Source organism: Camelina sativa, chromosome 2 (genome assembly GCF_000633955.1).
Source record: "Camelina sativa cultivar DH55 chromosome 2, Cs, whole genome shotgun sequence".
NCBI classification, from domain to species: Eukaryota; Viridiplantae; Streptophyta; class Magnoliopsida; order Brassicales; family Brassicaceae; genus Camelina; species Camelina sativa.
This window is the reverse complement of record NC_025686.1, coordinates 1019498-1044975: the sequence shown is the minus strand read 5'-3', so window position 1 is coordinate 1044975 and position 25478 is coordinate 1019498. Positions and strand designations below refer to the sequence as shown.

Sequence of the window (25478 nt, the reverse complement as noted above, 5' to 3'; positions counted from 1 at the left end):
TTATACATTAACATAGATGTATGTTTTAAGTCATATTTTTATACATCATATTTATAATTTATAAATAATAATTTCTACATCTTATTTTTCATATATCATATTTTAAATTATATATCATATTTTTAAATTATTTGTTTATACATAAATAATATTTTTATACATTATGGTTTTTGGATTCTAAAAATTTAAAAATTTCTGTGACTCAATTTTATTTTTGTTTTATTTCTTTTTCTATTTCAGATTTCATTACATTTGTTTTTCTAAGAATAAACTTAATAAAACTAAAAATTTAGGTTTTTGGTCTTTCTACATAAATGTTGTGTGAATCTAGTAATGAGATACTATAGTGTGTCAATTGAGTTATTATTACCTAAAATTTTGTCAATATAGTGAATTTCACATTAATTATTGATAATTTGAAATATCTAAGAATAATATTATATCATTTACGTTTGGATGTTTGCATTTTATCTTCACAAGTTCACCATGGTGAGAGAGGTACAAAAGAGATGTAGTGGCATCAGTTTCAAATGCAAATGCAAAAGATAATGAAGATTAGAGACTAAGAGATTAATTGCAAGGCCTAATAAAACACACTAATCAAATTTTCATTGATTTTATATACTACTCAAGATGCATGTAGTATATTCTCCCACATATCTCATCATTTAACACCCAACAAATAATTTTGGCATCCAAAATTGTTATTCTAAGTACATATTTTGTGCCTATGGTTTAGAAATATTTGCTAAAATCTATTTTTGTTTTTCTAACAGATTTTCATAGCATGGCTTATTATTCACATGTATATTTGCTCAAATCCACATTATGTTTTAAATTGATTTGAATGAATTTGAAAGTGTAAAACACAACGATTTAAATCAAAGATAAAACATATTATTTCAAAATCTATATATTTTAATTTTCATAACTTAAGAGTTGTTAATTATTGGAGAAATGATTTTTAAATTTATATAGAACTAGATGATACTTGACTGATTTACATGCAAAAAAATTTATTTTATTATCTTAGAGAGGTCAGTTGACCCCCTTCCTTCTAAATAGGTGTGAACAAGTCACAAGTGCAGTATATGTATCGGTACCGTTTTTCTTTGTTAACATCTAACTTTTATTAATTTAGAGAAGAGTTAAACCAACCAGCGAGGTGGTATTGCTAAAACGTTTTGATCGCTTCATATCACTAATCGATTTATAGTGTATTTAACCACTAATGGAAAACACAATTCCAAAGTTAAATGTAAAAACCATTTTATATATTGTTTGTGTTGAAGTATTTATTTCTATAACATTTTCACAGCCAACCAGAAAACAATTTCCGGTCACCGGATACAACAACATATTATAAACAAACGTTTCATCTTTGATATTAAACCGACGCAACATTTCCATCTTTGATATTAAACCGAGGCAACCGGAAGATCATTCGAACCGGCATCAACCTTAAACACATTCTTGTTTGAAGGCAAACCAGCCACTGGTTCATCTTCAATTCCACATTCATTAGTTCCTCTCCTAATCATGAAATAACCATCCTGCATGCAATTTTCATATATCTCAACAACAAAACTAAAAAAAAAAGCTAGAATTATTCGCAAATTCATTACAAATAACACTTACATCACCCCAGCCTCTGTTCCATTGATTTGCCATCAACTGCAACAATTGAATAAACAAACCAAGAACGTTATAAATCATCTTGGCTAATCAAAAAATTTCAATAAGATAATCTCGATATAACGTTTAACATTACCCAGTAATCCTCGCCTTCATCGCTAGTTCCCCAACCAATAAGTTTAACAGCATGACCTCCAATGTTAGAACCTGTTATGTGCTTGTACACTCCAGATTTGTAATGAGCAAAATCCTAATCAAAACAAACCATTAATAATAATTCCTAATCAAAATCCTAGTCAACAACTTATAAATGTATTATTGTCTTAATTACCTCATAAACGGTAAAAGAGACTTCAACAGGTCCATTCTTATAAACCTCTGCCATAATGTCTTGTGGATTAGACTTAACAGTGTATGTGCTAACACTGTAATGCTTCGACTCGCTCCATAGTTGGTTATCGCTAACGCACTTCCTCAGACATTTCGGAGTATCATATGCCGGTTCACAACCCGGGTGAGAGCATCCGGTATTGTCAAAGTATGGATCACACTAACATACCAAGAAACATATCATCAAGTAAACTTCAAACTAAACCAATTCCAAATTTAAAGAATTTAAGTGAGACATTGATCGTTTACCTCTTCAGTGACAACACCGCTGTACGAAAAGTATTTCCAAGCAGCAACTGGGTAGCCACCATCACAACCCTCACCACAACGGAATCCACAACAAGCTAATAGATCATTTACTGATAAAGTAATGTTCTGAATTGGAGAAACACACAAACAAATATAATAAAAAGTTTAGGCTTTGGATTACTAATCTTAATTCTGGTTCTTGAATTCTTAATTTAGTGTTATTACCATTCCAAATTGGATACAGAATCTATCAGATAGTGATTCAACAGCACCAAACGCCCAGCAAGAACCACAATGTCCCTAAAACCAAAACCACAAATCTCATAAAACCATATTTCTCAAGAGGTAAATCTAAAGTTCCAAAACACACAAAGGATTGAATCTTTACCTGATCTGTTCATAGAGGATTCAACACACACACACACATACATACATACAAACCAAGAGTTAGTAACAGATAAACAAAATGGGATTAAACACTCAAATTGTGGGAAAAGAAAAGGCTAAAACCAAACCTAAGATATTTCCAATACTGGTGCACTGTGGCCAATTGGCTCTAGCATCAAATTGTTTAGGTAGCTTCAGAGACGGATCATGGCTTACAACAGGAACACCTAAGAAATGCTGCTTTGGTGTTGGCTTAACACCAAGAAGACGCTTAAATTCTGCAACCTGCAACATACACAAAGCTTTTTATAATGAATCATCATTAGATGAGATTTGTGTTCCTCTTAATAGAGATTTAAAAAGATCTTAACAGTGGCGTTTGAAAAGCGATCATTTATAGAAGCTTTCCATCCAGCGTTTGGGTTTTGGTTGATTTTCTTCACAATCTCATCCTGATTAGTGCGAAAAAAATCCAAATCAAAATTTTGATTAGTAAGAATCAAAAGAACAGAACAAATTTGATTAAGACAAAACCTGAAGTATCTTCGAGTCCAGTTTCTGTTTAGTAAGATTTTCAGCTGCAATACCCTGAATTAAGACAAAACCCAGAAAAGTTTCAGTCAAACAAACTGACAAAAGTTTGGATCTTTCTTTGTCTTAATGTTTACTAGACAACAATAAAGTATAGCTTTTTATATACGCAACCATAATTGATCAACGAACTAAACAATCAAAACATAGATAATATTGGATCTAATCATCTAAACGAAGCATAGAACTAAACTTCTTAACTTAGGGAGATAATTAAGAGATGATTTACGAAAGTTACCTGCAAGTCAAAAGCCAAGACGAGCCCTAGGAGCAAGAGAACAGAGGCTAAACAGAGTTTGGTATTGTGATCAGCCATGGTTTTGCTCTTCGATGAAATCCAAAATCAAGAGAGATCTCTTTTGTATAAGTGAAACCTCAGTGGTGGGGGAGTCTCCTTTTATAATAGGTAGCGGAAAAAGAGAGAGAGAGAGAGAGAGAGTGGCTTATCTAGTCCACAATGACACAGACATTTCTTGGGAAACTGAATCAGCCAATGAGTTGTTTTCTTTTGAAGGAGCCAAAAGAAGATCTTAGCCGTTGATTGGTGCAATCTACGGAATCTTAGGTCGTTAAAGGTATACATGGTCGCCACGTTGCGTCATTACTCATTACACATCGTTCGTAATATTCTTAGGGAGTTGGAGTTGGAGTTGGACCTTTTGTTACGAAATCGCTATACCAATTCAGCAAGTTAACAAATAACAACCATGAATAAGTTTTACTTGTGTATACTCAATTTATCCCAACAAATCTTATTTCCTTTTTTCTAGGTTCGTTGTTGATTTAGTGTATAACCAAATTATCAACTAAAATTCTGAACAGTTTGAAGATTGAGCATTTGAACGAGTGGATGTACTACTTTAGATGGACAAAACACTAGTTCAAAAACAGAGTATCAAGAACTATGTCGTTGATTGACAAGGAAAGATCCATAAGCAAGAGGCTTCACAATGGCTTAAAAGTCACATGATGCTTCTAGAAGATTGAAGAACTTCATGTTTAAAATAAAATTATGTGAATATGAAGAAAGAAGACAATTTCCTAATCTATGAAGAAAAATGAAATTGTCCAAAACCTATTAGAAATAGAATATGGATTTTGCTTGTTGTATAGCATATGCTTAGTTCTATAAATAGAGTGTAAAAACTGTTGTAAGCTTTTAGTACAAATAAGAAAAAGATAACAGTTTTTAGCACAAACAAGAGAAAGATTAACTAGCTATTAAGTTTTAGCTTTAAAAGAATAAAAAAAAGCTAAAGAATTTATAGAGACTTTGAAGTTTTTTAGGGTTCTAAGAGCATCTCCAGTGGTGTTTTGTAGAGGGTTGCTTTTAATTAAAAAAATTAATTGGTTAAAATTAATTAATTAAGGTTCTAAGAACTAACTGAGCAAGGTTACTCCTCTTTTCTCTCATTTTTATTGGTTATATCTTCTTTTATTAATAAAATATTAAATATTTAATTTTAAGCTATTTGAATGTATTGCTCATGGGTGAAGATGGTATAAGATTTATTGTATAATTTTAGAAATAGAGTTTTGAGAGAATATTAAATTATTTAAATAAATTTGTAAACAAATTTTCTGTTAATCAAAAGAGAGTTCAAAAGAAACCATTGTTCTATTGCTTTGTTTGATACGGATCAGTAGTTCTTGCATTAACACAAATTAGTGGTAAATAAGAAAATCCTTAATTATTTGAAAACATATTTGTAACTGTATCTCTAAGTCATTTACAAACTCAATCGTTTTTTCTTTTTTAAGTATGATTAATGTAGAGAGTAGGGTTTTTACTACATACCCTTTACTGATATCCCAAACCCAAAGTTTTCTTAATTACTAGACAGAGTCCATGACAACCGAATGCTTACAAGTTTTATGATTGGTCAAGAAAGAATTATTCGTGATACTAGAATTTGATTACAAGACATGATTAGTGTGGGAATTGCGGTGAGCTTTGTTGAGACAATTGAAAGCATCGATGTAGGAGACAAAGCCCATGAACCAAAACTCAAACCCATCTCGTGTCACCATATGCACATACCTCTCACTTGGCTTTAACACGTTCGATGATGAACTAATGCTACTTATCTTCTCCAACTCCATCACCACCTATATCAGCACAACATTTTTAATGAACGAATCTTCTATAACAAAAAAAAAAAAAGTTTGAAACTCGTTCTCTAACCTTGTAATATGTCGGAACAACACCATTTCCACCGGCAGAAGGAGGAAGCCGAATGGCATAGTCGCTACAGAAAGCTATCCTTCTGTTGGACACGTATAAAATTCCAGTCACTGGTCCTGAAGTGGTTGATATGTAGCAAACAAACGAATCTAAGAGTTTCTCTGCGGCTAAAACACCAAACTCTCGCCGAAACACTCTCCCTGGTCCTCCTTCAACGATCATCTTAGTGCCTTGAGTAAGCCTAGCCATTGCTGCATCACTTATGCTAGGACTAAACGTCACTGTCCATGTCCGGTTACATGCATATATATATATATATATAGACCATAGATTACTCTTAAATGTTAATTAAATATCAGAGCTATGTTTTTAGGATCGATCGATTATAAGAAGACAAGCTCACGTACGGTGGTCTTTTAAACCGAAGGCTAATGCTTCCGCTTTGCGAGTTACGTTCTCTGCTTTCTTCCCACAACGATTAAACACATCAAGAACCTTATCCTTCGACCCTAGATATTATAGATAAATGTATTGTATATATCAATCAAGATTTATCATCGAACACTACTAAATTTATTTATAAAACACGAATTAGCCCATCAATTTGTAGACTTACTCTTACCAGAAGCTGATGTGGGAGTAGTAATCTGGACGTAAGGATTATTGTAACGACCGCCATGGCCATTGGTTTTGTGATTAGTAACCGAGTCGTCTTTGTATTGTTGTTGACTCATGATATCACCTGGTGATGTAAAGGAACATAGATGAAGTTAATATAGAGGGAGGCCCGTGGGTTGTACGCTATCGTACCTTTTTTATTCGTTACTTTTGAGGATTCGAATAAAGACAAATTCTCCATAGACGGACCGTGTAGATGCACGCATTCCTTTGATGACTTTTGAAAAAAGTATAAAGTGTTAAACTCTGTTTTGTTTTCTTCTAGAAGACTAGAAGCTTTAGACTACCGTAATTGATAGAAAGTAAAGTTATGTGGCCAAAAAGGGAATTTTAAAAGATTAAAGGGTATATAAATAAATATATAAAACTTCCTAATTTTCTTCATCTTCTTCTTCTTCTTCTTCTTCTTCTCTCGCCGCCACAATTGTTTACAGAGACAGAGAATTTGGGGGATCCATCCATCAATTGTTTAGATGTCTTGGAGAGGTCGAGGAAGAGGAAGAGGACGAGGTGGTGGTGCTGCTGACTATGGAAAGCCTGAGCCTTTTGAAATTTTCCCTGTAAGTTTTTTTTCTTCGTAAAGGTTGAGCCTTTTTGTGATCTTTGTTTCAATTGCAGATTCTGTTTGGTTGTGTTGATCTTTTTTTGTAATGCTGGGCAGGATATAACGTTACCTGATCGGAAATTAATATCAATAGACTCTCAATTAGTGCAAAGCTATAATAGTTTCAATAGGTTTTGGAGAAACTCTCCTTATCATTTAGGCGATGGTGTTTTAATCAGAGGTATCTCCACTTACAAAGCAAGCTTTGAATTTTAGTTTTTGTTATGTGTATTGTCTCTTGAAAGCTAAGAGCTTTTTTATTTATTTAACAATCATTATCAGAGAATGAGAGTTTAGACATTGAGAGGTTCTCAGACTCGTTGAAGCCGAAGAGCAAGTCTAATAATAAGGGATCTTTTTATGATTTTCTTGTTCTTAGACCTGATAACTTTCCTAAAGAACTTCTTGGAGGTTTGGATTCAGTTTCATCTCATATTTGTTTAGTTTAGATAGTGCAATTTGTTGTTGATTTTATAAATGGGAATGTGATTTTCAGATACTCGAAGAGAACGGCCTGTGAAGAGAGCTAAATGGAGTCAAGAAGCAGGTACGTTGTGTTTTTTTATCAACAGTGTAATAACAAGAATCTCAGGTTTATGTTTCGTTTTGTAGATTTGTTGAAATTGGATGTGTTTGAAAAGCTTGAAGCTAAGCATAAGGTATGAAAAAAACAAAACACATTTTTTTGTTCAGTGAAATGGTTTTTTTTTTTGGGAGCACTTCACAGTAACGTTTTTTTTGGATTTTGTTTGGTTAGGCTGAAGGCACGGAAGAGAAAGAAGAAGGAGAAGATGATGAAGAAGTTGAAGAATCAGATGGAGAAGAATCTGATAACGGAGATTATGATCAGGTTCTACTTATTTTTCCAAATTTTATGGTGAAAATGAAATAATTGTGATTCTTTTGGTTTAAAACTTTGTTCTTAAATGTTTTGTTTTTTGTAGAATCAAGACTTTGATGATGATGACGATGATTATAATCAGGCGGATGATGATTGTAAGCACTCAAACTTTATTCTTTGTTTCCATGAAACTTGTTAACGATTCTAACTAACTTTGTTTCTCTTGTTTCTTGCCAATATAGTTGAAGCAGTTTATTGAGAGCACCCTTCTGTTTCCCAAAAGAATCAAGTTTTGCAGACAACAGAAGCTGAGCCTGTCCCAAGCTTTAGTTTTAGGTAAAAACTTTTTTTAAGGATCATATTGGCATTTATTTGTTTATCATATTGGAACCATCCGTCTACGAATACAAAATTCACTTTTAAGCGTAAGAAGTTATGTTTTTCAGTATCTTGATATCCAAATTTTATTGAAACTGTGCAGCTTGATGTATTCTTATACACTTGTCCATGTTACTGTCTCTATGAATTTTCTTCACTCAAGAATATCACTATTCTTCCATGAAGTTAGTAGATCATCTATCTTATATATTTATATGAGATAACAACTACGCAAATAAAGTCTCTTTGGTTCGACTAATAATTCAATTTTATACGAATTCCTCAAGCTGAAAAAGCAAATCAAACTTTGTCCTCCAAGGCTTTTCACTTCTTGTGATCATGAAAAGATTGCTGCATCCTGTAACCTTGTAGTTCTTCTTAATTCCAGCTGAAACCATTCAAATCAATCTGTTTCGGACGCGTTCTGCCATACTCTCCGTCACGTGTGTTAAGCTGTACGGGTATGTGTTTTGAGCTTGTAATCTTCACCATTCTCGTTGAAACTTTCTTCTGTATACTCTGTTAGTCTGTTGTTGCTACTCCCTCCTCTGTGTTCATGTAATCCCACTCCTATTGAGAATCTTTTAGTGCTTCTTCTTGATGACGAGATTCTCAGTTCCGTGTTGTTAACCATTTTGGAAAGATATGGCCTGTAATGAATATCTCTGAGGCCTTCTTCTTCTTCTGCCCATGTGAGCTCCATTTTATAAGTTGTTTGCATCTGTTTATGGCGTAGTTTCTGCAGGTCTTTTGGTTCTAGGAAACTAAGGTCTGTATATTCTGCTGACACTTTTGTTTCTCATTCTAAGAGTTAAGCTTTGTTGCTTCAATTCCAGCTGCACCTAGGTTCTGTCTACCAAGAGTCTCTTGTGCTTTCTCCAGAATTGATTACAGGTACTTTCCTTGAGCCTCTATCCTGAGCTGCAAAAGTGCAAATGTCGCTATACCTGGCTCAGTTTAACCAATGTCCCGAAAGTAGCCTTCGTCCTCTTTTGAGTAGAATGATGGGCAATGCAAAAGGAATAGAAGCTCTAAGCAAGAAGGAAAGGCTGCTAGGAGAAATATGTTTTAATGAAATCATAACTAAATGCTTAGTTCTTCTCTCTGTTTCTATATAGTGTAGGTCTTGCCTCTATTGATGCTTTAGACTAATGATTTTTCACGGATTTATGTCTTTCTACATGTTTGAATATAAATTTAGAAATTGTCCATATTCGAAGATAAATGAACAACACACATTTTATAAGAGTTTGTCATATATCTTTTTCATGAGAGTTAGTGAACTTGGCTCGACTTGATTGGTCTTGTTACTACTACACATATAGGAACAAAAATACCGGATAACACTTATTACTGCCTGTCTGCCTTAATTATAGTGAATCCACAGAGTACAGTTTATGATACCTCAAGTTGCTCGTGTATCCTTCTCTGAATTTCTGTTTGCATTTGAATGGCATCACTTATGGGCAAGTTCCTGGTAGCACAAAAAAAAGTTCAATAAGTTAGATTATGTAAGAAATATCAATATTGTTACGTGCTAATCTCTCACTGTGACTTCGTCTGCTTCAGGGGGATTTTCTTTTACCATGGTCATCACACCTAAAACAGGTTACTTAATACTGATATGTCTATAAGCCTGATTATTTGATTATCAAAGATGGTTGTATTAGCTAATAACATGACTTGCTATCTGCTCCTCGAAGCTAGTTGACCGCTTCATTAATTGAATAAGAGTTACTTATAGTCAAGATAAGGTGGATCTTCATTTGTTTTTCATGTATGCAGAAATAAAAAAAAGGTTTAGGCATGGTAATGAATTTATATGGTCTCACATATTGGCGTTCATATTTGGATTCCCCTGGATTTCATGTCCTGGGTGCGGCCGGCTTGAAAAAATCTGGTCTCACATATTGGCGTCCATATATGGATTTTCCTGGATTTCGTGTCCTGGGTGCAACCGGCACATCATCCACTATACTCTGTTTCTTCCTCTTTCTCACATAGACAAGTAGCTTTCTCACAATCGGCACATCTGCTGATCCATTTCCACCAGAACCCGTCTGTTCCTGCTCTTCTTCCTCGTATGTTCCCGTCAGTTCCCGTCCATTCCCGCTGTAGCTCCTTTGATTGCTGTTCTGTGTTAGAATTCCTCTCAATTTGCTACTCTGATTTCTCCTCCTCTCTGTTATTAACTCTCTCATTAGCATCATCCTTCTTTGACGCATTCTCACTAGCATTCTTCTCAATTTGCTCCTCTGATTTCTCCTCCTTTCTGTTATTAACTCTCTCATTAGCATCATCCTTCTTTGACGCATTCTTTGATTGCTGTTATGTGTTAGAATTCCTCTCAATTTGCTCCTCTGATTTCTCCTCCTCTTTGTTATTAACTCTCTCATAATGTACTACGATTTCCTTTGGTCAGGCAATAAATTCGCCAATTGCATTTATTAGCATCTCAATGTCATTTACTAGTGCCCAAAGACATATGTCTATTTTGACCTCAGACACTGTCACAACAACTTCATCAAGCTTCAAGGGTACATTGTGGAGAAATACACGGCTTGGATAGCAATATCCTATTGCAACAACATCATTATTTCCATTATGGTTAATCAAGTTGCACTTGAAAGGCTCATTTACCACTTGAGATGGAGGTAGTGGCTTCTCTGCCTTCTTCTTGGACTTCTTCTTCTTGGACTCCTACAGCGTAAGATGGCTGAAGAGATCGCAAAGCTTAAGAAGTCCAAGAAGAAGGCAAAGAAGCCACTACCTCCATCTCAAGTGGTAAATGAGCCTTTCAAGTGCAACTTGATCAACCATAATGGAAATAATGATGTTGTTGCAATAGGATATTGCTATCCAAGCCGTGTATTTCTCCACAATGTACCCTTGAAGCCTGATGAAGTTGATGTGACAGTGCCTGAGGTCAAAATAGACATATGTCTTTGGGCACCAGTAGATGACATTGAGATGCTAATAAATGCAATTGGCGAATTCATTGCTTGGCCAAAGGAAATGGTAGTACATTATGAGAGAGTTAATAACAGAGAGGAGAAGCAAATTGAGAGGAATTCTAACACAGAACAACAATCAAAGAATGTGTCAAAGAAGGATGATGCTAATGAGAGAGTTAATAACAGAGAGGAGGAGAAATCAGATGAGCAAATTGAGAAGAATGCTAGTGAGAATGCGTCAAAGAAGGATGATGCTAATGAGAGAGTTAATAACAAAGAGGAGGAGAAATCAGAGAGCAAATTGAGAGGAATTCTATCACAGAACAGCAATCAAAGGAGCTACAGCGGGAACTGACGGGAACATACGAGGAAGAAGAGCGGGAACAGATGGGTTCTGGTGGAAATGGATCAGCAGATGTGCCGGTTGTGAGAAAGCTACTTGTCTATGTGAGAAAGAGGAAGAAAGAGAGTAAAGGGATAGTGGATGATTTGCCGGTTGCACCCAGGACACGAAATCCATATATGAACGCCAATATGTGAGACCAGATTTTTTCAAGCCAGCCGCACCCAAGACACGAAATCCAGGGGAATCCAAATATGGACGCCAATATGTCAGACCATATAAATTCATCACCATGCCTAAACCTTTTTTTATTTCTGCATACATGGAAAACAAATGAAGATCCACCTTATCTTGACTGTAAGTAACTCTTATTCAATTAATGAAGCGGTCAACTAGTTTCGAGGAGGAGATAACAAGTCATGCTATTAGCTAATACAACCATATTTGATAAACAGGCTTATAGACATATTAGTATTTAGTAACCTGTTTTAGGTGTGATGACCATGGTAGAAGAAAATCCCCCTGAAGCAGACGGAGTCACAGTGAGAGATTAGCATTGGACCACAGCAGAGCACGTAACAATATTGATATTTCTTACATAATCTAACTTATTGAACTTCTTTTTGTGCAACCAGGAACTTGCCCATAAGTAATGTCGTTTCAAATGCAAACAAAGTTGTTATTCATAATCTTTTATTTAAACAAAAGTTAAAATAATTTTATCTGTTTTTTGTTATTCATAATCTTTAAAAATATATGATCTTTTATTTTTTGTTTTACTATTTGTTGTCACCCTAAAAAACTGTATAAAATCAGATTATATTTATGATATTATATCTGAAGAAAATCTTAGTTGTTTAACCGAATAGATATTTCTAAATTTTTTTTTTTTGCAACAAATTTAATAAACTAATATTTTGTCTACTCTAATTAAATTGTCTTAATTAGACTTAAGGATTATATCTTTTTTTGTAGTATTTGTAATGGCATTCTAATGTAACTTTTTACATTAAAGTTATTTTTATAAATGTACTAGGTTATATCCCGCGCATGTGCGGATTCTTATATATATAAGAAATTGTATTAATTAATTTCATTTTATTTAATAATCATAAAAAGCAAACAAAATTAAATCTAAATGTCTTTAGGAAATTTACATTTTCATATATAACTAATTTAAATGTAATCACACATACAAATCTCTTAATTTTCTTTGTTTTATTATTATTTAACTTTGATAATAATTTTCATTAGTTTCTCCGAGAATTTGAGGTTAAAAAAATGATAAAATGAAAATTAACTATAATATTTAAATATATTTTTTTTTTCATATAAGCTAACAAATAACCTAAAGTATTAAATGAGAGAAACAAAATCATTCTCTATAAAATCATATGAAGTGCAAGCAAAACTTTAAAGTACAATTTCCAAAGGTTAATTTTACTTTTTTATATGGCCCTCATGTTAATTTACATTGCTAAATTTAGTTATAATTGTTTCATCTTTGTAATAAAAGCTAGAAAGAAAATAGAATAGTATATTGTTTTTTATATAGAGAAATCCTTTTGAAATACATATTTGAATTAAATAAATATAGCTTAATGATTTTTATGTAATTATATGTTTAATCAGAAACTAAATATAATGATGAGTATTCTTAAAAAATGTAATAAAATTTTGTTAGAGGTAAGAGAAAGTTAAGAAAAATTGATTTGATATTTCATAATTATATTACAAAATTTTCTTTCCTTAGAAGTTAGAACATTACATATTTTTTTAAGAATCAAATACATATATATATATATATATATATATATATGAATATGTAAGAAATAATCTAACAGCTAAAGTAAAGAAAGTGCATAAAAGCAAGAAGAAATAAAATGGAGAACAATGTAAAATATATTATTAAAATCTTACAATATTATCTTCATTGAGTTTTCAACCACCAATGCAAGAACATTAAAAACAAAGAAACAAAGAAAATATTTAGGATTTGAGATATGATGGAGGAGAATGTGAGAAAGATTATTTATAGAATAAGAAGTGATGGAAGTTACATTTTTCAAAAATTAAATTAGAGGAGTTATAGTTATAATTGCTAGGGTATTTAACTGAAAGTGAATGGAGAGAACAAATAGTCAATTCACAATTTATGTAATTTCAGTTACAATTTAGTACTAAAGTGTATATTTAAAGTATGAATTAATGTATATGATTAAATATGTTGTATTTTAGGTTTAAGTAAAAATAAATATTATATGTTTAAGAAAATAACTACCAAATAGATCAGTAAGGAGAGAGTAAAATTAGAAAATATTATATAATATAAAATATAATCTTCCATTGAGTTTTCAACCAATGCAAGAACATTTAAAACAAAAACAAAAAAATAAAATAAAAAATATTTAGGATTTTAGATATGATGGAGGAGAATGTGAGAATGATTATTTATCGGATAAGAAGTGATGAAAGTTACATGTCTGAAAAATTAAATTAGAGAAGTTATAATTATAATTGATAGGGTACTTAACTGAAAGTGAATTGTGAAAACAAATAGTCAATTCACAATTTATGTAATTTTTGTTACAATTTAGTACTAAAGTGTATATTTAAAGTATGAATTAATTTATATGATTAAATATGTTGTATTTTAGGTATAATTAAAAATAAATATTATATGTTTAAGAAAATAAACACCAAATGGACCATTAAGGAGAGAATAACTGAAATTAGAAAATATACTATAATAAAATATATATAAAATAATTAGGTAAGAAAATATTAAAAAGAGACCACAAAATAAATTTAAAATAAAATTACATGGCAATATGTCTCATGTCACAAAAATATATATGAAAATAAATGATATATTTCTAAATTAGATGATAAATTGATAGTAATCAAATATAGAAGAATGTGTTTCTCATATTTTTAAATTAGAAAGATGAAACAGAAAAAGGGAAAAATGCCAACAAAATACATGACTTGTTTAATATTTGCCAGAAAAATACACGAACTTTTTTCGTTGCCAGAAAAATATTTAAACTATTTTATAGGTGATAAAAAAAATACATGAACTATCACGATTTTCCAATTTCCCACATTATCATTGTTATGATTTTTAACGATGTTAATGTAATCTTTTTACAAATGAAATATTGATTTAAGATTTCTGTTGTTGGTCAACGAAACATCATGAAAATGTAGGTGAGATTAATTAGAGTTTCTAGCGGTAATTGAACAGATAATATGGGAGGGTGGGGAAGAGAGAAAGGCGAGAAAGAGGAGAAGATGGAACTGTGAGATTCCGTCGGTTTTGCTTTGGGAAGTCGAAATATTTATGTGGCCCATTAACCATTTACAACATAATAATTAGTTTAAACATGAGAGAAACAAAAAAAACCATAAAATTCAGAGATGCCACATGACAGATATATAGAGCTTGCTTAGAGGGTATAAGCCTACTTTATTATATTAGATTTCTCAGTTTAATATAGTAGGATTTTGAGACGTGAAAGAACTTAATGGATGTATCACCATTGCCTTAGAGCTTCGTTAGAGTTGGCAAGGCTGCCTGCCAGTTCTCCATATTTCTCTGGCCACTCTCTTTTGTGAGCTGAAGTTTTTGATGTTTTGCTATGCGTAAACGTTGTTAATTTCATGACATACATTTTGGCTTGATAATATTGCTGCAATCAGCTTTGATACTGGAGTTTATTATAGTCAGAATGAACAGTAGAGCCAATAAGGAAGGGTCTAAATAGACAGGATACATCTTTGCACATTATGATCCCAATTTCCAACATGTGTCCCAGTCAAGTATATGGCTGCTATCATAAGTGTGTTTGTTGAACATAAAGCTCTGTATACATCAAGTATACATCAAATATAAAGCTCTGTATACTTTTGTTGAACACATTCTCTCCTATCTGCTACAAGCCTACGAACTTGTACGGCATTGTGTGTTTACTTTTTCAAAAAGTCAAACAGAATCTTCTTATTGAAGAGTAACCTTGTTCGTTAGTTAATTTATTTGGCTAATTGAGGTGAAAGCTTTCTTTGCAAAGAATTCAATTTGACGTCAATTCCTCTCCACATCAATGTAATATAATCAGAAGAATTGTATAAAACAAAAACAACAAAAGAACAAAACTTGATCAAGAACCAATTCAGAAGAAATATTCGAATCTATCCATTAAAGGATAATTGGATTTGAAGGGCGAAAAAGGAGAGCTTTTTCACTCATAAAAACTGATTCGAGTTTTGATATAAGCCTCTGTCTGAACCAGAAGGTGTTCCTATATTTCACCTTCTCGTTATTCGGAGGCTATAGACAAGTCACATAACACACATATACATATCTTAAACACGAACTCTGGAAAACTGATGTCTGAAACTTTTTGAGGAAGAAGCTTCAGTTTAAAGTAAACAATAGAAGCTTCTCCACGGAACAAAAAGCCACAAAATCAAAACAATACAGAAAAGTATTGATGATCAGATTGATCTCCGCCTCCTAACTAAGCCAAAATATGAAATTGCCTAAATAACTTAGGGTTCATAAAGCTACTCAAAGGAGGCAGATTTATCCCCAAAAGAAAACATAAAAACGAAAAAACAAGAACGCAGAGACTTGACAAAGAAGAAGAAGATGATCTTCAAAGAGATGAGTGGCGCTGCCCTTTTTATTCACTCTGTTTTCTAGGGTTTTTAATGGTTTAGGGATTATGACTATTTTACCCTTTTCTAAATAACCGATTGTTTAGTTGTTTTTTGGTCTGGTTTTCTAAAACCACTCAATCAACATACTGTACGTATTGTATTTTGGTTCATATCAGATTCTTCCTCTAGAATATTTTGATGAAGTGTGATTTGATAGTGTAATAGTAACTTAGAGCCAACTTTGAGGTCAGTACTTTCCCTAGCATAATTATTTACGTTTTCGTTGCACAAAAAAGAAAAAAATTTTTACGTTCTAAAAAAGTTTGACAAGAGATAGTTTTAGTTTAGCATAGGATGTTTGTAGAGTGGTAATTCAAGCCTATTCAAGGATCTTAATTTTATATTCAATATCACTCTCGCATGTTGAAATGTTTTTCATATGTACAGATTGTGTAAATGAGTTATGTAAACGAAAGCAATTTATTTTTTTTATTTTTTTTTTAAATTCTTATATTTTCCATAAGAATTTTTTTTCCTATAATTCCTTTTAAAAAAGTATCACATCGCAATATCAAATCTTTTTAACTCATTTTATATGAGGGCCTTTATATGTCATATCATGATTTTTTACTGATTTCAAGTTTATAAACCCATGATATTAGAGAAGAAAGATCAAACATAGAGAGTCTGCCACTACTACAATCTCAACCACATATTAGTTTTTGAAAGTTGATCTTGTGAAGTTGTTTGAATTTAAATTTTGTTTTCGTATATATTGGGATGTAAATACAAGAAACCCATATAAATATACATTAGCAATTTTGTAGAATTTGGTTGAGAAAACTAAATGTACATTATTACATAAAAAGCTTTAATAATAAAACATATATCAATTAGTGGTGGAGCATTTTAAGAAACTAATTTGTTATGAGACAATTTATTTGTTTATATCGCGGTGACTATTTATAATCATTTTCCTTTTAGAATTAATAATTAGTATAATTTATTTAATTATAATATTAAATTAATTAATTATGTAATTTAAAAAAATTCTCTTGTAGAATTATTATCTTAGAATTAGAATTTTCCTTTTATATATGTATTAGAACTATCTATTCATATTTAAAAAATTGAAAAAATAGTTTTCTTATAATTATCTATTCTAATTTAAATTTTGTTAAAACAAAAAAAATTGTATTACACATGAAAAAATCTCTAATTGATAAAATTGGCATATGCCACTATCATGTGAGTTACTAACTTTGAAAATCAAGTTCTATATGATAAGATTTTTTGTTAAAATTGTTTAACATTCATTGCACTTATATATATATATATAAGCTGTATACTACTACTTGATAAACTAGAATTATTCTACACTTAATATAAGATAATACATAGATATATATCAATAGTAAAACAATTCTATTGCTATTTCTTTAGTTAAAAAATTCACCAAGAACTTCTTTCAAAAATTTGAAAATGGTAAATATAAAATACTTCATATTGTTACCAAAAAAAAGAAGCTAACAACACATCATATATTCATAATAAACACATAATATTAACATATATAATATCTGGAGAAACTTATAAAATTTACTTGCTTTGGACATTTGGACTTGATATATAAAGAAGTTTGACTTTTTTCCCCCAATATTAAACTGCTTTTAGTTTTTTATAAGTAATAAATAAACTGAGATAGTGAATTTCAAGATTCTCATATTTACACCGTCTGGATCTCACGCGGTTTAAAGGACAGCAAGAAGTTCGCATGTCTAAATCAACAACGGCAAGAAGTTCTATTCTCCTTTACTAAGTTAAAGTTCGCCACGTGGGAAGCCAACTGTAAAAGTGTAAGCATGCTCGCTGTTTTCTTCTTTCTTTGTTGGTAGCCGTTAAACCAAAACTGTTCCAACTCATACATAAATATTTTAATTATATAACATTATTTTCTTTCCTTGTAATTTGCAAATTACCCAAAAATATATATATTTGGTGTCAAAGATTTTTCCTAATTCTTTCTTTTTCCTTTTTTGTTCTTTTTTTTCTTTCTTTTTCTCCTTCGTTGTTTCCTTTCAGGAAAAGAGAGAGGAAACAACGTTCTTCTCAGATTCTTTACCTTCCTTTTTAAGGAAAACCCAAAAGATCAAGAAAAAAAAACACGCTTTCATAGTTTAGGGTTTCTGACAGATTCTCCGGCGAAATTCAATTCTCAAAATCTCGGCAATGTCGACGATCTCGCCGTCATTGGCCGTAATTTCGTTTCTTTTACTGATTCTTCTGAATCTATCTTTGGTTACCGCTAACAACATTTCGACGGAGATTTTTGAAGGAGGAGGAGAGATTATTAGGTTATCTTCGGAGAAGATCAACAACAACAACGGCGGTGAGAAAAACAGAGGCGACTTCTTCTGTCAAGGAACGGTTCAACCTGCTTCGTGTCCGGTTAAGTGTTTCAGGGCTGATCCGGTTTGCGGTGAAGACAGCGTTACTTACTGGTGTGGTTGTTCTGATGCTTTGTGCAATGGTGTTCGTGTTGTTAAACAAGGAGCTTGTGATGTTGGTAATGGCGTTGGTTTATCTGTTCCTGGACAAGCTCTGCTTTTGATCCACATTGTCTGGCTTATGCTTCTTGGTTTCTCTATTCTCTTTGGCCTCTTTTAATTTTTTTCGTTTTTGAATCATTCATTAGAGAGATTGCAATTAGGTTTTGTTGAGATTGCAAACCGCTGATGAATCTTCTTTTGTTTATAATCTTTCTTTACTGATCTGTATTGAAAAAAACGACCATTATTTTGGTTTGTTTCGTACAATAGAAGCCTTTTCGAATCTTGCTTTCTCTATCTCTCTACCAAGATAATCGAGGATTGTATCGGTTACATGATTAGGCAAAACACCTGCATTTAGCATCGCTTTCAAGTACTTGTATGCTTCTTTCAATCTCCCTGCTTTGCTGTTCACTTCGATCATCGTGTTGTAACTCACAACGTCCGGGTTTATTCCGTTGCTCTTCATGTGCTCAAACAGTCGCGTTGCTTCGTCTAACCGGTTTGCTTTCCCGAGAGCGTTGATCAGTGTGTTGTACATTACAATGTCTAGATATCCTCCTTGCTTTGTGAGTCTGTCGAGAACGGCGCTGGCTAAGTCGGCTCTCCCCATTTTGCCTAATCCTTGGATTATCACGTTGTATGTTGCTATATCCGATGCGCAAAAGTTCTCACCCATTTGATCAAGTACTCCACGGGCGGTTTCGTAGTAACCCTTTTTGACAAACGAGCTCATCATGGTGTTGTAGGTGTAACTCGTGAGATCGGTTACACCCATTTCATTGAATATCTCAAACAATTTGCAGGCTAGGCTGAGATCACCTTTGGACAGATAGATAGATAGAAAGGTGTTCATCATGTCTACATCAAAAGAATCTGGCTTTGCTACAACCCTCTGCCCTCTGGTTAAACCAAACAAGGGATTAGGTCGACCGCTCTGGTGTGCTAATTGGTCCATATAAGGAGATGACGACCAGGGGTCATCTTCCATAGGTGGTGCTTCCTCAACCCTAGCTCCATTGTCTTCCGAACCCACCGTGTTCATGATATCCAGGAAGCTTCCTTTACTTGGAAACATTGGAGTATAATCCTTATCTTTGTTCTGTGGACGTTTCATTGAAGCTTCCACTCCAGCGTTCCATCTGAGAACATTAGGCACCAAATTTCCTTCCCGTATGTGCTTCATCAGCTTCTCTTTCCAATCCCACCTCCCTTGTTTGTGAAATCCGATCAAGAGTGAGCTAATTGTAACCAAATCCACAGTGAAACCTCTAGTTTCCATCTCCTCTACCAATTTCACTGCTCCCTCTAGGGTCCCTTCCCTGCAAAGCTGCAATACAACAATGCTAAAAGTAATGGCATCTACAAACTGGCCCTTCTTCTTCAAGTCACAAAACAGAGTATACCCAGCCTCAGCCCTACCGTTCCTAAATAACCCATCAATTAGAATGTTGTATGTCCAGCAGGAAGCTCTAACTCCTTCCTGAACCATCTTCTCAAACAGCTCACAAGCCTCAGTGACTTTTCTTGCCTTGAGTGTCCCATCTAAAAGACAATTATACACAATAGTATCAGGGACAAACCCATTATACTGCATCTCACCAAAAACCCTCATTGCATCATCCATCCGGTAAGATTTACAACATCCTTGGATCAGAATCCGATACGTCGAATTATCAGGCTCATGGCCAGATACTTTCAATTCGTCCCATACAATCAACGCATCTTTCGCTTTCCCAAACAAACACAACACATGAATCAGGCTGTTATATGTGCATATATCAGGACCAAAAGAAGACCCAGAGACCGAGCTTTGCTTTTTCATCTCCTTGAACAAAGTCAATGCAGCATCCAAATCTCCCCAACAACCAAATCCATGTATACATATGTTATAACCCCATGTATCAAACTTGAATTTTTCCATCCCCTTCAACTTATCAAACACCCTTTTAAACTCTGACCTCATACCAGCTCTCCTTAAACCTACCAAGAGCTCATTAACAGCAACCGTTCCAGGAAGATAACTTACAATAACCCCACCAGTATCACCACTATGGCTATCAGAAGCTTCTAAAAGCTTAAAGAAAATAGACAGAGCAATACGCATCTCATTCTTCTTCACCAGAGCAACAAGAACTGAATCATATAAACTAGGGTTTAAGCAATCTCCTAATTCCTCCATGTAATCCAAAACTCCTAACGCTGAATCGAACTTACCCGAACGAATTAGTGAATCTAGCAATACCTTAGCCATCGTCTGGTCCAAATTAACGCCATCTTCCTTCATCGAACCAAGCAAATCGGGAACTTCTCCGAGAAGCCCTCTGCGGCAAACAGTACGAAATATCTGAGAGTAAGCTGATGCTGAATGTTTGTAACCGGGAAGGAGAGTGAAACACCATCTGAAGAAATCTAATTTCTTCGAAGGATCTATGGAGCTTCTACGAAGGATCTGGAGAACGACAGGTTCCGAAATCGGAATCGAGTTCGCGTCGAGGCTCCGTGTTCCCGACTGAGACAGTGTCTTGGATAAAGACGCGACGAGAAGGACATTACAAAGCTGTGGGAGTGGTGAATTTTTCGCCGGAGATAGACCGGAAACTGCAGCTGATACGGCGCTTCCTCTTCCATGGCGCATCGCATAGTGAAACCACTGAGAAACGAAAACTGAAAGCAAACTAACTTAAACACGCCGTCGTTTAGTAAATATTTCTTCAAGGCCCATGGTTAGGCCCGTATAATAGACTGATACGGTGTCGTTTATATTATAAATGGGCCCAAATGTAGGCCCATTTATATAGTGGTTTCAATTTTTGGAGTCGATAAACCCTAAAGCCGTCTCCGTCGTCTTCATTCTCCTCCGCTTTTGTAGTTCTATCGATTAAACGAAGAGTGACGATTCGTTTCGTCGTCGGCGGCCGTAAAAAAAATGGGGTTCAAGAGGAAGAAGGGTGATGGTGACGGTGAGGAAATGGAATCAGAAGGTCGTGGGAAGCCTAGTTTCAATGGGGGTGGGCAGAAGCATGTGATACTTCCTTCGATGATTAAGAACAAAGATAAGAGATCTAAAGTGTACGCTAAGCAGAAGCAGGAGAAGAAATTGGAGAAGCAGAAGAAGATTAGAGAGCGTGACGCTGCTGAGAAACGAGCTTTAGAGCTTGGTGAGGAGGTAAAAAGATCTCGACAACACTCTTAATCTTTTTTTTTGGGGATTTTGAATTTGAGATTTGATTTTGAGGTTTTGTTCTTTGTGTAGCCTCCACAAAAGCAGATTCCGAAGACGATTGAGAATACTAGAGAATCTGATGAGACTGTTTGCAGACCTGACGACGAAGAAGTATGTTTACGATATTGATTCATCTTAAATTTGAGTTCAATTCGTTTAGTGTTGTTTGCTAATTTAGCTGGATTTGAGTTTTGCAGTTGTTTGCTGATATTGATGCTGATGAGTTTAATCCAGTCTTGAGACGTGAGGTTACACCAAAGATCTTGATCACAACATGTCGTTTCAACTCCACTGTAAGTATTTACCATTGTCCTATAAGAGATTCTACAGTGTTGTTGTGGTTTTGTAATTCAAGTTTGAGGTGTTGTTGGATTGCAGAGAGGACCTGCATTTATATCTGAGTTGCTTTCGGTGATACCAAACTCTCATTATCAGAAAAGAGGAACTTATGACTTGAAAAAGGTGCTGCTAATAGTTTCAGGGTATCCTTGTAAAGTTAGTCTCTTTTTGCAATTATATGACCTATCAAAGATGTTGTTCTGCAGATTGTAGAATATGCAACGAAGAAAGATTTTACATCTCTTATTGTAGTTCATACAAATCGCAGAGAACCTGGTTAGTTTTTTCACTTCTGAGTTTGATGTTTTTTTGTCCATTTGATGTCATCTTTCTTTATATGGTTTGTTTTCAAGCTTTTTGCTTATTTCATATGTAGATGCGCTTCTTATCATCGGTTTGCCTAATGGTCCTACTGCTCATTTCAAATTGTCAAATCTTGTTTTGAGAAAGGATATTAAGGTATGTAAAACACATTATGCGTCTAAGCTTCGAGTGTTGATTAGTGATCTCTGGAATTGATGTTAAATTTTAATTTGCAGAATCATGGAAATCCTACAAGCCATGAACCGGAACTGGTTTTGAATAACTTTACTACTCGTTTAGGGAATCGTGTTGGGAGGTAAGTATAGTTCTTTAGAATGTTGACTTCATTTTTTTCTAAGTGTCTCTTTGATTTGTAGCTGATGGTATATATATTTTTCTTTCCTCAGATTTTTTCAATCACTCTTCCCTCCAGATCCCAATTTCCGCGGTAGGAGAGTTGTGACATTCCACAACCAGCGTGACTTTATATTCTTCAGGCATCATCGGTACATAATTTCAACTTTTCTTTTCTTTTTTGAGTTTCTTACACTAGATTCCTCCATTGAAACTTTTTCTGAACAAATTCAACTCTATATTCAGTTACATATTCGACATAAAGGAAATCAAACCTAGTGATAAAGGAAAAGATGGTGTCTCTCAAGAGAGAGTAAAACCTCGGCTTCAGGTCAGTTTATCCACAATTAATCGAACATTGTTTCTCTGGTTTGTTTGTGTGTGTGTTAAATTGATCAACCTTATCTGTTTATTGTATCATTAAACCTTGAATATTACGTACGTGCAGGAATGCGGTCCTCGATTCACGCTTAAGCTAGTTACGTTACAGCATGGAACCTTTGACACCAAAGGCGGAGAATTCGAATGGGTTCACAAGGTAAAAAAAATCACCAGAAGAAAGATATATACAAGTTTCATTGCTTATCTTTTCAGAGTTTGATGGTTATTAATTTTTTTTCCCCATGTTTTTGTGTTTCCGTGACAGCCTGAAATGGACACAAGCAGGAGGAGGTTCTTCTTATAGATTTCCCCATGTTTCACTTCAGATATTCCCGATCTCCGACCAATTTTGTATGTCTTGAAAAAATGTCACATTTCTTTTTCAATGTAGCCATCAGAACAATCGTACGACTTATTTCAACAACATAGGTCCTCTTGTTTGATTCGAGTCTTACGTTTTTAACAATGTTGATTTAAGCTATACTTGTTTGGTAATATGGACAAAAGACGTGGAACAGTGCATTCAAATATTATTAATTTTCGTCTTGTCTTTCTTATAAGTAAACCTTTATGTTGCCATCTTTTCCTCCTTATATAACAGTGCTCCGTCAATTACGATTTGTTTATGTGGCTATGGAATTTATATTTCTATTTGATTGTAAGAAGAAAAGTAATAGCTGAACAACTGTAACAAAATTCACTGATTAACAGAACAAGTGACTTGGGTTCGAAAATGTTTTTCTAAGATTTGGTGTGTTGAGAATAAGGAGAAAGAGATTACATACCTGAATGTATATGTCCTGCATATGACGGTAAGCTATAAAAACTAGTTTCGGTCACTCTTCAAAGCCAAAGAGAAATTGTTGATAAGAACAACACAAGAACACAAGTTTATTAACAATACATTTTCCTTCATATCCTCTTAGTTCTCTAGCGATGTCTTTATACACCATGAAGCAAATAAACTAACTACTAATTCTACAATATTGCCTAGGCTTTTTAAACTCAAAGTTGGGTTGTAAACTAAACAGGCTATATAACTACAATATGAACCTTTGTTGTTTTTGTGATCTTTAATTCTTTATGTCCATGGCAATTTTGCAAGCGTATCTCAATGAGTGCCAAGTGTGACACACAACTAATATAGTGAAACTGCAAACGTATTCATGTCCTCGTTAATTATGGCGGCTAGCCTATAACTTTAACTTCCGAAAATACCCTTCAGAAACAGAGAAATAAAAAATTAAAAAAAAAAACTAAAAACTTATGTTCCAAGTTCATGTACCAACGTGTGACACGTCTCATTTCTGAGAAACTTCTAAAATTAAATTTAATTGTTTTTAAAATGATACGTATATAAATAAATCTTGCATCATCTCTTTCAGACAAGAAAGGAAACAAAAAGAAACACACAGAAAAAGAAAAAGAAAAAACCTTAAAAAACCTGTTTCTGTGTAATAATGTTGAAAGATGTTGTTGTTGGGTATAGATTTTCTCCGACGGGAGAAGAATTGATAAACCATTACCTGAAGAACAAGATTCTTGGTAAGACTTGGCTTGTTGATGAAGCTATTAGCGAGATCAACTTCTTGAGCTACATACCCGAGCTCTTGCCTAGTAAGTTTTATGATATTTATCTCTCTTTGTCTCATCATCGATCATTTCTAATTTGAGGGGTTTTGTTTTTGTTGTTGTTTCAGGGTTAGCGAAGATCCAGTCGGACAATCTTGAATGGTACTTCTTCTCTCGGATTGAGTACACGAACCCTAAGAAGAAGAATGCGATGAAGAGGAGTACAGGTTGTGGGTATTGGAAACCTACTGGTAAGGATCGAAAAATCAAAGATAAGAGAGGAAATGGTGTTGAGATTGGTCTTAAGAAGACGCTTGTGTACCATAAAGGTAAAGTTCCTAATGGTGATCGTACTCCTTGGGTTATACACGAGTATCACATCACTTGTTTGCCTCAAGATCAGGTAAACAAAATCTCTCACTGTTTCTTGAATTTTTGAGCTCTGTGCTAGTCTTATGTTTCTGCTTATCTAGTTCTTGATCTTCTTTAAATTAATGAGATTTGGGTTTGATTCACTCTGTCTCTGATGCCATCTGTGGCCTAATTTTTTTAGTCTTTTGTTGTAGTTGAAATGGTTTTGGGGGTTTTAACTCAACTTTTTTCACTGATCTAGTTGTTACCCTGTGATACCAGCTCCACCTCTTGTGGTTCTGTGTTTGGTGTGGTGTAAAGATTCTAACTTTGTTGTTGGCAGAGAGTGTTTTTGCTTCTGCCGAAGCTTGTGGTTGAGTTGTTTAAACTCATGTGTGTTTTGATTTGTTGTTTTGCTGGCAAAAACAAACTTATGTGTGTGTAACTTTGGGGTTTGATTCTTCTGTCTAATGCCTAATATTTTAGTCTTGTTGTTGTTGTGGGGG

General features: G+C 33.8%; 7 protein-coding genes across 10 annotated transcripts in view; 4 read left to right on the top strand and 3 right to left on the bottom strand.

Annotated features, from left to right (window-relative positions):
• On the bottom strand, positions 1250-3684 carry LOC104713196 (cathepsin B). The gene is made up of 11 exons (XM_010430271.2): positions 3491-3684; positions 3196-3249; positions 3033-3113; positions 2790-2946; positions 2663-2667; positions 2500-2574; positions 2275-2400; positions 1967-2185; positions 1772-1885; positions 1639-1674; positions 1250-1553 (listed from the first exon to the last, which is right to left on the bottom strand). The coding sequence occupies exons 1-11, from the start codon at positions 3566-3568 to the stop codon at positions 1419-1421; spliced, it is 1080 nt and encodes a 359-aa protein (XP_010428573.1). The 5' UTR covers positions 3569-3684; the 3' UTR covers positions 1250-1418.
• LOC104707941 (GEM-like protein 2) lies at positions 4922-6247 on the bottom strand. Of its 2 annotated transcripts, none has more exons than XM_010430259.2 (4): positions 6060-6247; positions 5845-5946; positions 5438-5718; positions 4922-5361 (listed from the first exon to the last, which is right to left on the bottom strand). In XM_010430259.2, exons 1-4 carry the CDS (start codon positions 6169-6171, stop codon positions 5170-5172), a joined length of 687 nt encoding a protein of 228 aa, XP_010428561.1. In that variant the 5' UTR covers positions 6172-6247; the 3' UTR covers positions 4922-5169. The 2 variants fall into 2 exon arrangements, with proteins under 2 accessions (XP_010428561.1, XP_010428553.1); XM_010430251.2 differs by having other exon boundaries at positions 6054-6206.
• LOC109124605 (DNA-directed RNA polymerase III subunit rpc31) lies at positions 6515-9099 on the top strand. 3 transcript variants are annotated; one of them, XR_755584.2, is made up of 10 exons: positions 6515-6675; positions 6777-6900; positions 7002-7130; positions 7216-7266; positions 7332-7378; positions 7477-7569; positions 7664-7715; positions 7803-7896; positions 8327-8399; positions 8775-9099. XR_755584.2 is itself a non-coding variant. In XM_010430232.2 (8 exons), exons 1-8 carry the CDS (start codon positions 6589-6591, stop codon positions 7817-7819), a joined length of 600 nt encoding a protein of 199 aa, XP_010428534.1. In that variant the 5' UTR covers positions 6515-6588; the 3' UTR covers positions 7820-8008. The 3 variants fall into 3 exon arrangements, 1 of the variants encoding a protein (XP_010428534.1); XR_755583.2 differs by lacking the exon at positions 8775-9099 and having other exon boundaries at positions 8327-8545; XM_010430232.2 differs by lacking the exons at positions 8327-8399; positions 8775-9099 and having other exon boundaries at positions 7803-8008.
• LOC104713147 lies at positions 17932-18619 on the top strand. Its single transcript, XM_010430209.2, has one exon. The coding sequence runs from the start codon at positions 18127-18129 to the stop codon at positions 18562-18564; it is 438 nt and encodes a 145-aa protein (XP_010428511.1). The 5' UTR covers positions 17932-18126; the 3' UTR covers positions 18565-18619.
• LOC104713157 (pentatricopeptide repeat-containing protein At4g01570-like) lies at positions 18643-21114 on the bottom strand. The gene has a single exon (XM_010430220.1). It carries the CDS (start codon positions 21082-21084, stop codon positions 18691-18693), a length of 2394 nt encoding a protein of 797 aa, XP_010428522.1. The 5' UTR covers positions 21085-21114; the 3' UTR covers positions 18643-18690.
• On the top strand, positions 21267-23595 carry LOC104713138 (ribosome production factor 1). The gene is made up of 11 exons (XM_010430198.2): positions 21267-21615; positions 21703-21783; positions 21870-21965; positions 22051-22134; positions 22218-22287; positions 22388-22470; positions 22551-22630; positions 22722-22820; positions 22915-22999; positions 23117-23206; positions 23315-23595. Exons 1-11 carry the CDS (start codon positions 21376-21378, stop codon positions 23351-23353), a joined length of 1047 nt encoding a protein of 348 aa, XP_010428500.1. The 5' UTR covers positions 21267-21375; the 3' UTR covers positions 23354-23595.
• LOC104713128 (NAC domain-containing protein 69-like) overlaps positions 24454-25478 on the top strand; it is a 2978-nt gene continuing 1953 nt past the window's right edge. The window contains exons 1-2 of the mRNA XM_010430187.2: positions 24454-24666; positions 24750-25024. Coding sequence (XP_010428489.1) covers positions 24510-24666; positions 24750-25024 — 432 coding nt within the window. The 5' untranslated portion in view covers positions 24454-24509. The remainder of the gene's footprint in view (positions 24667-24749; positions 25025-25478) is intronic.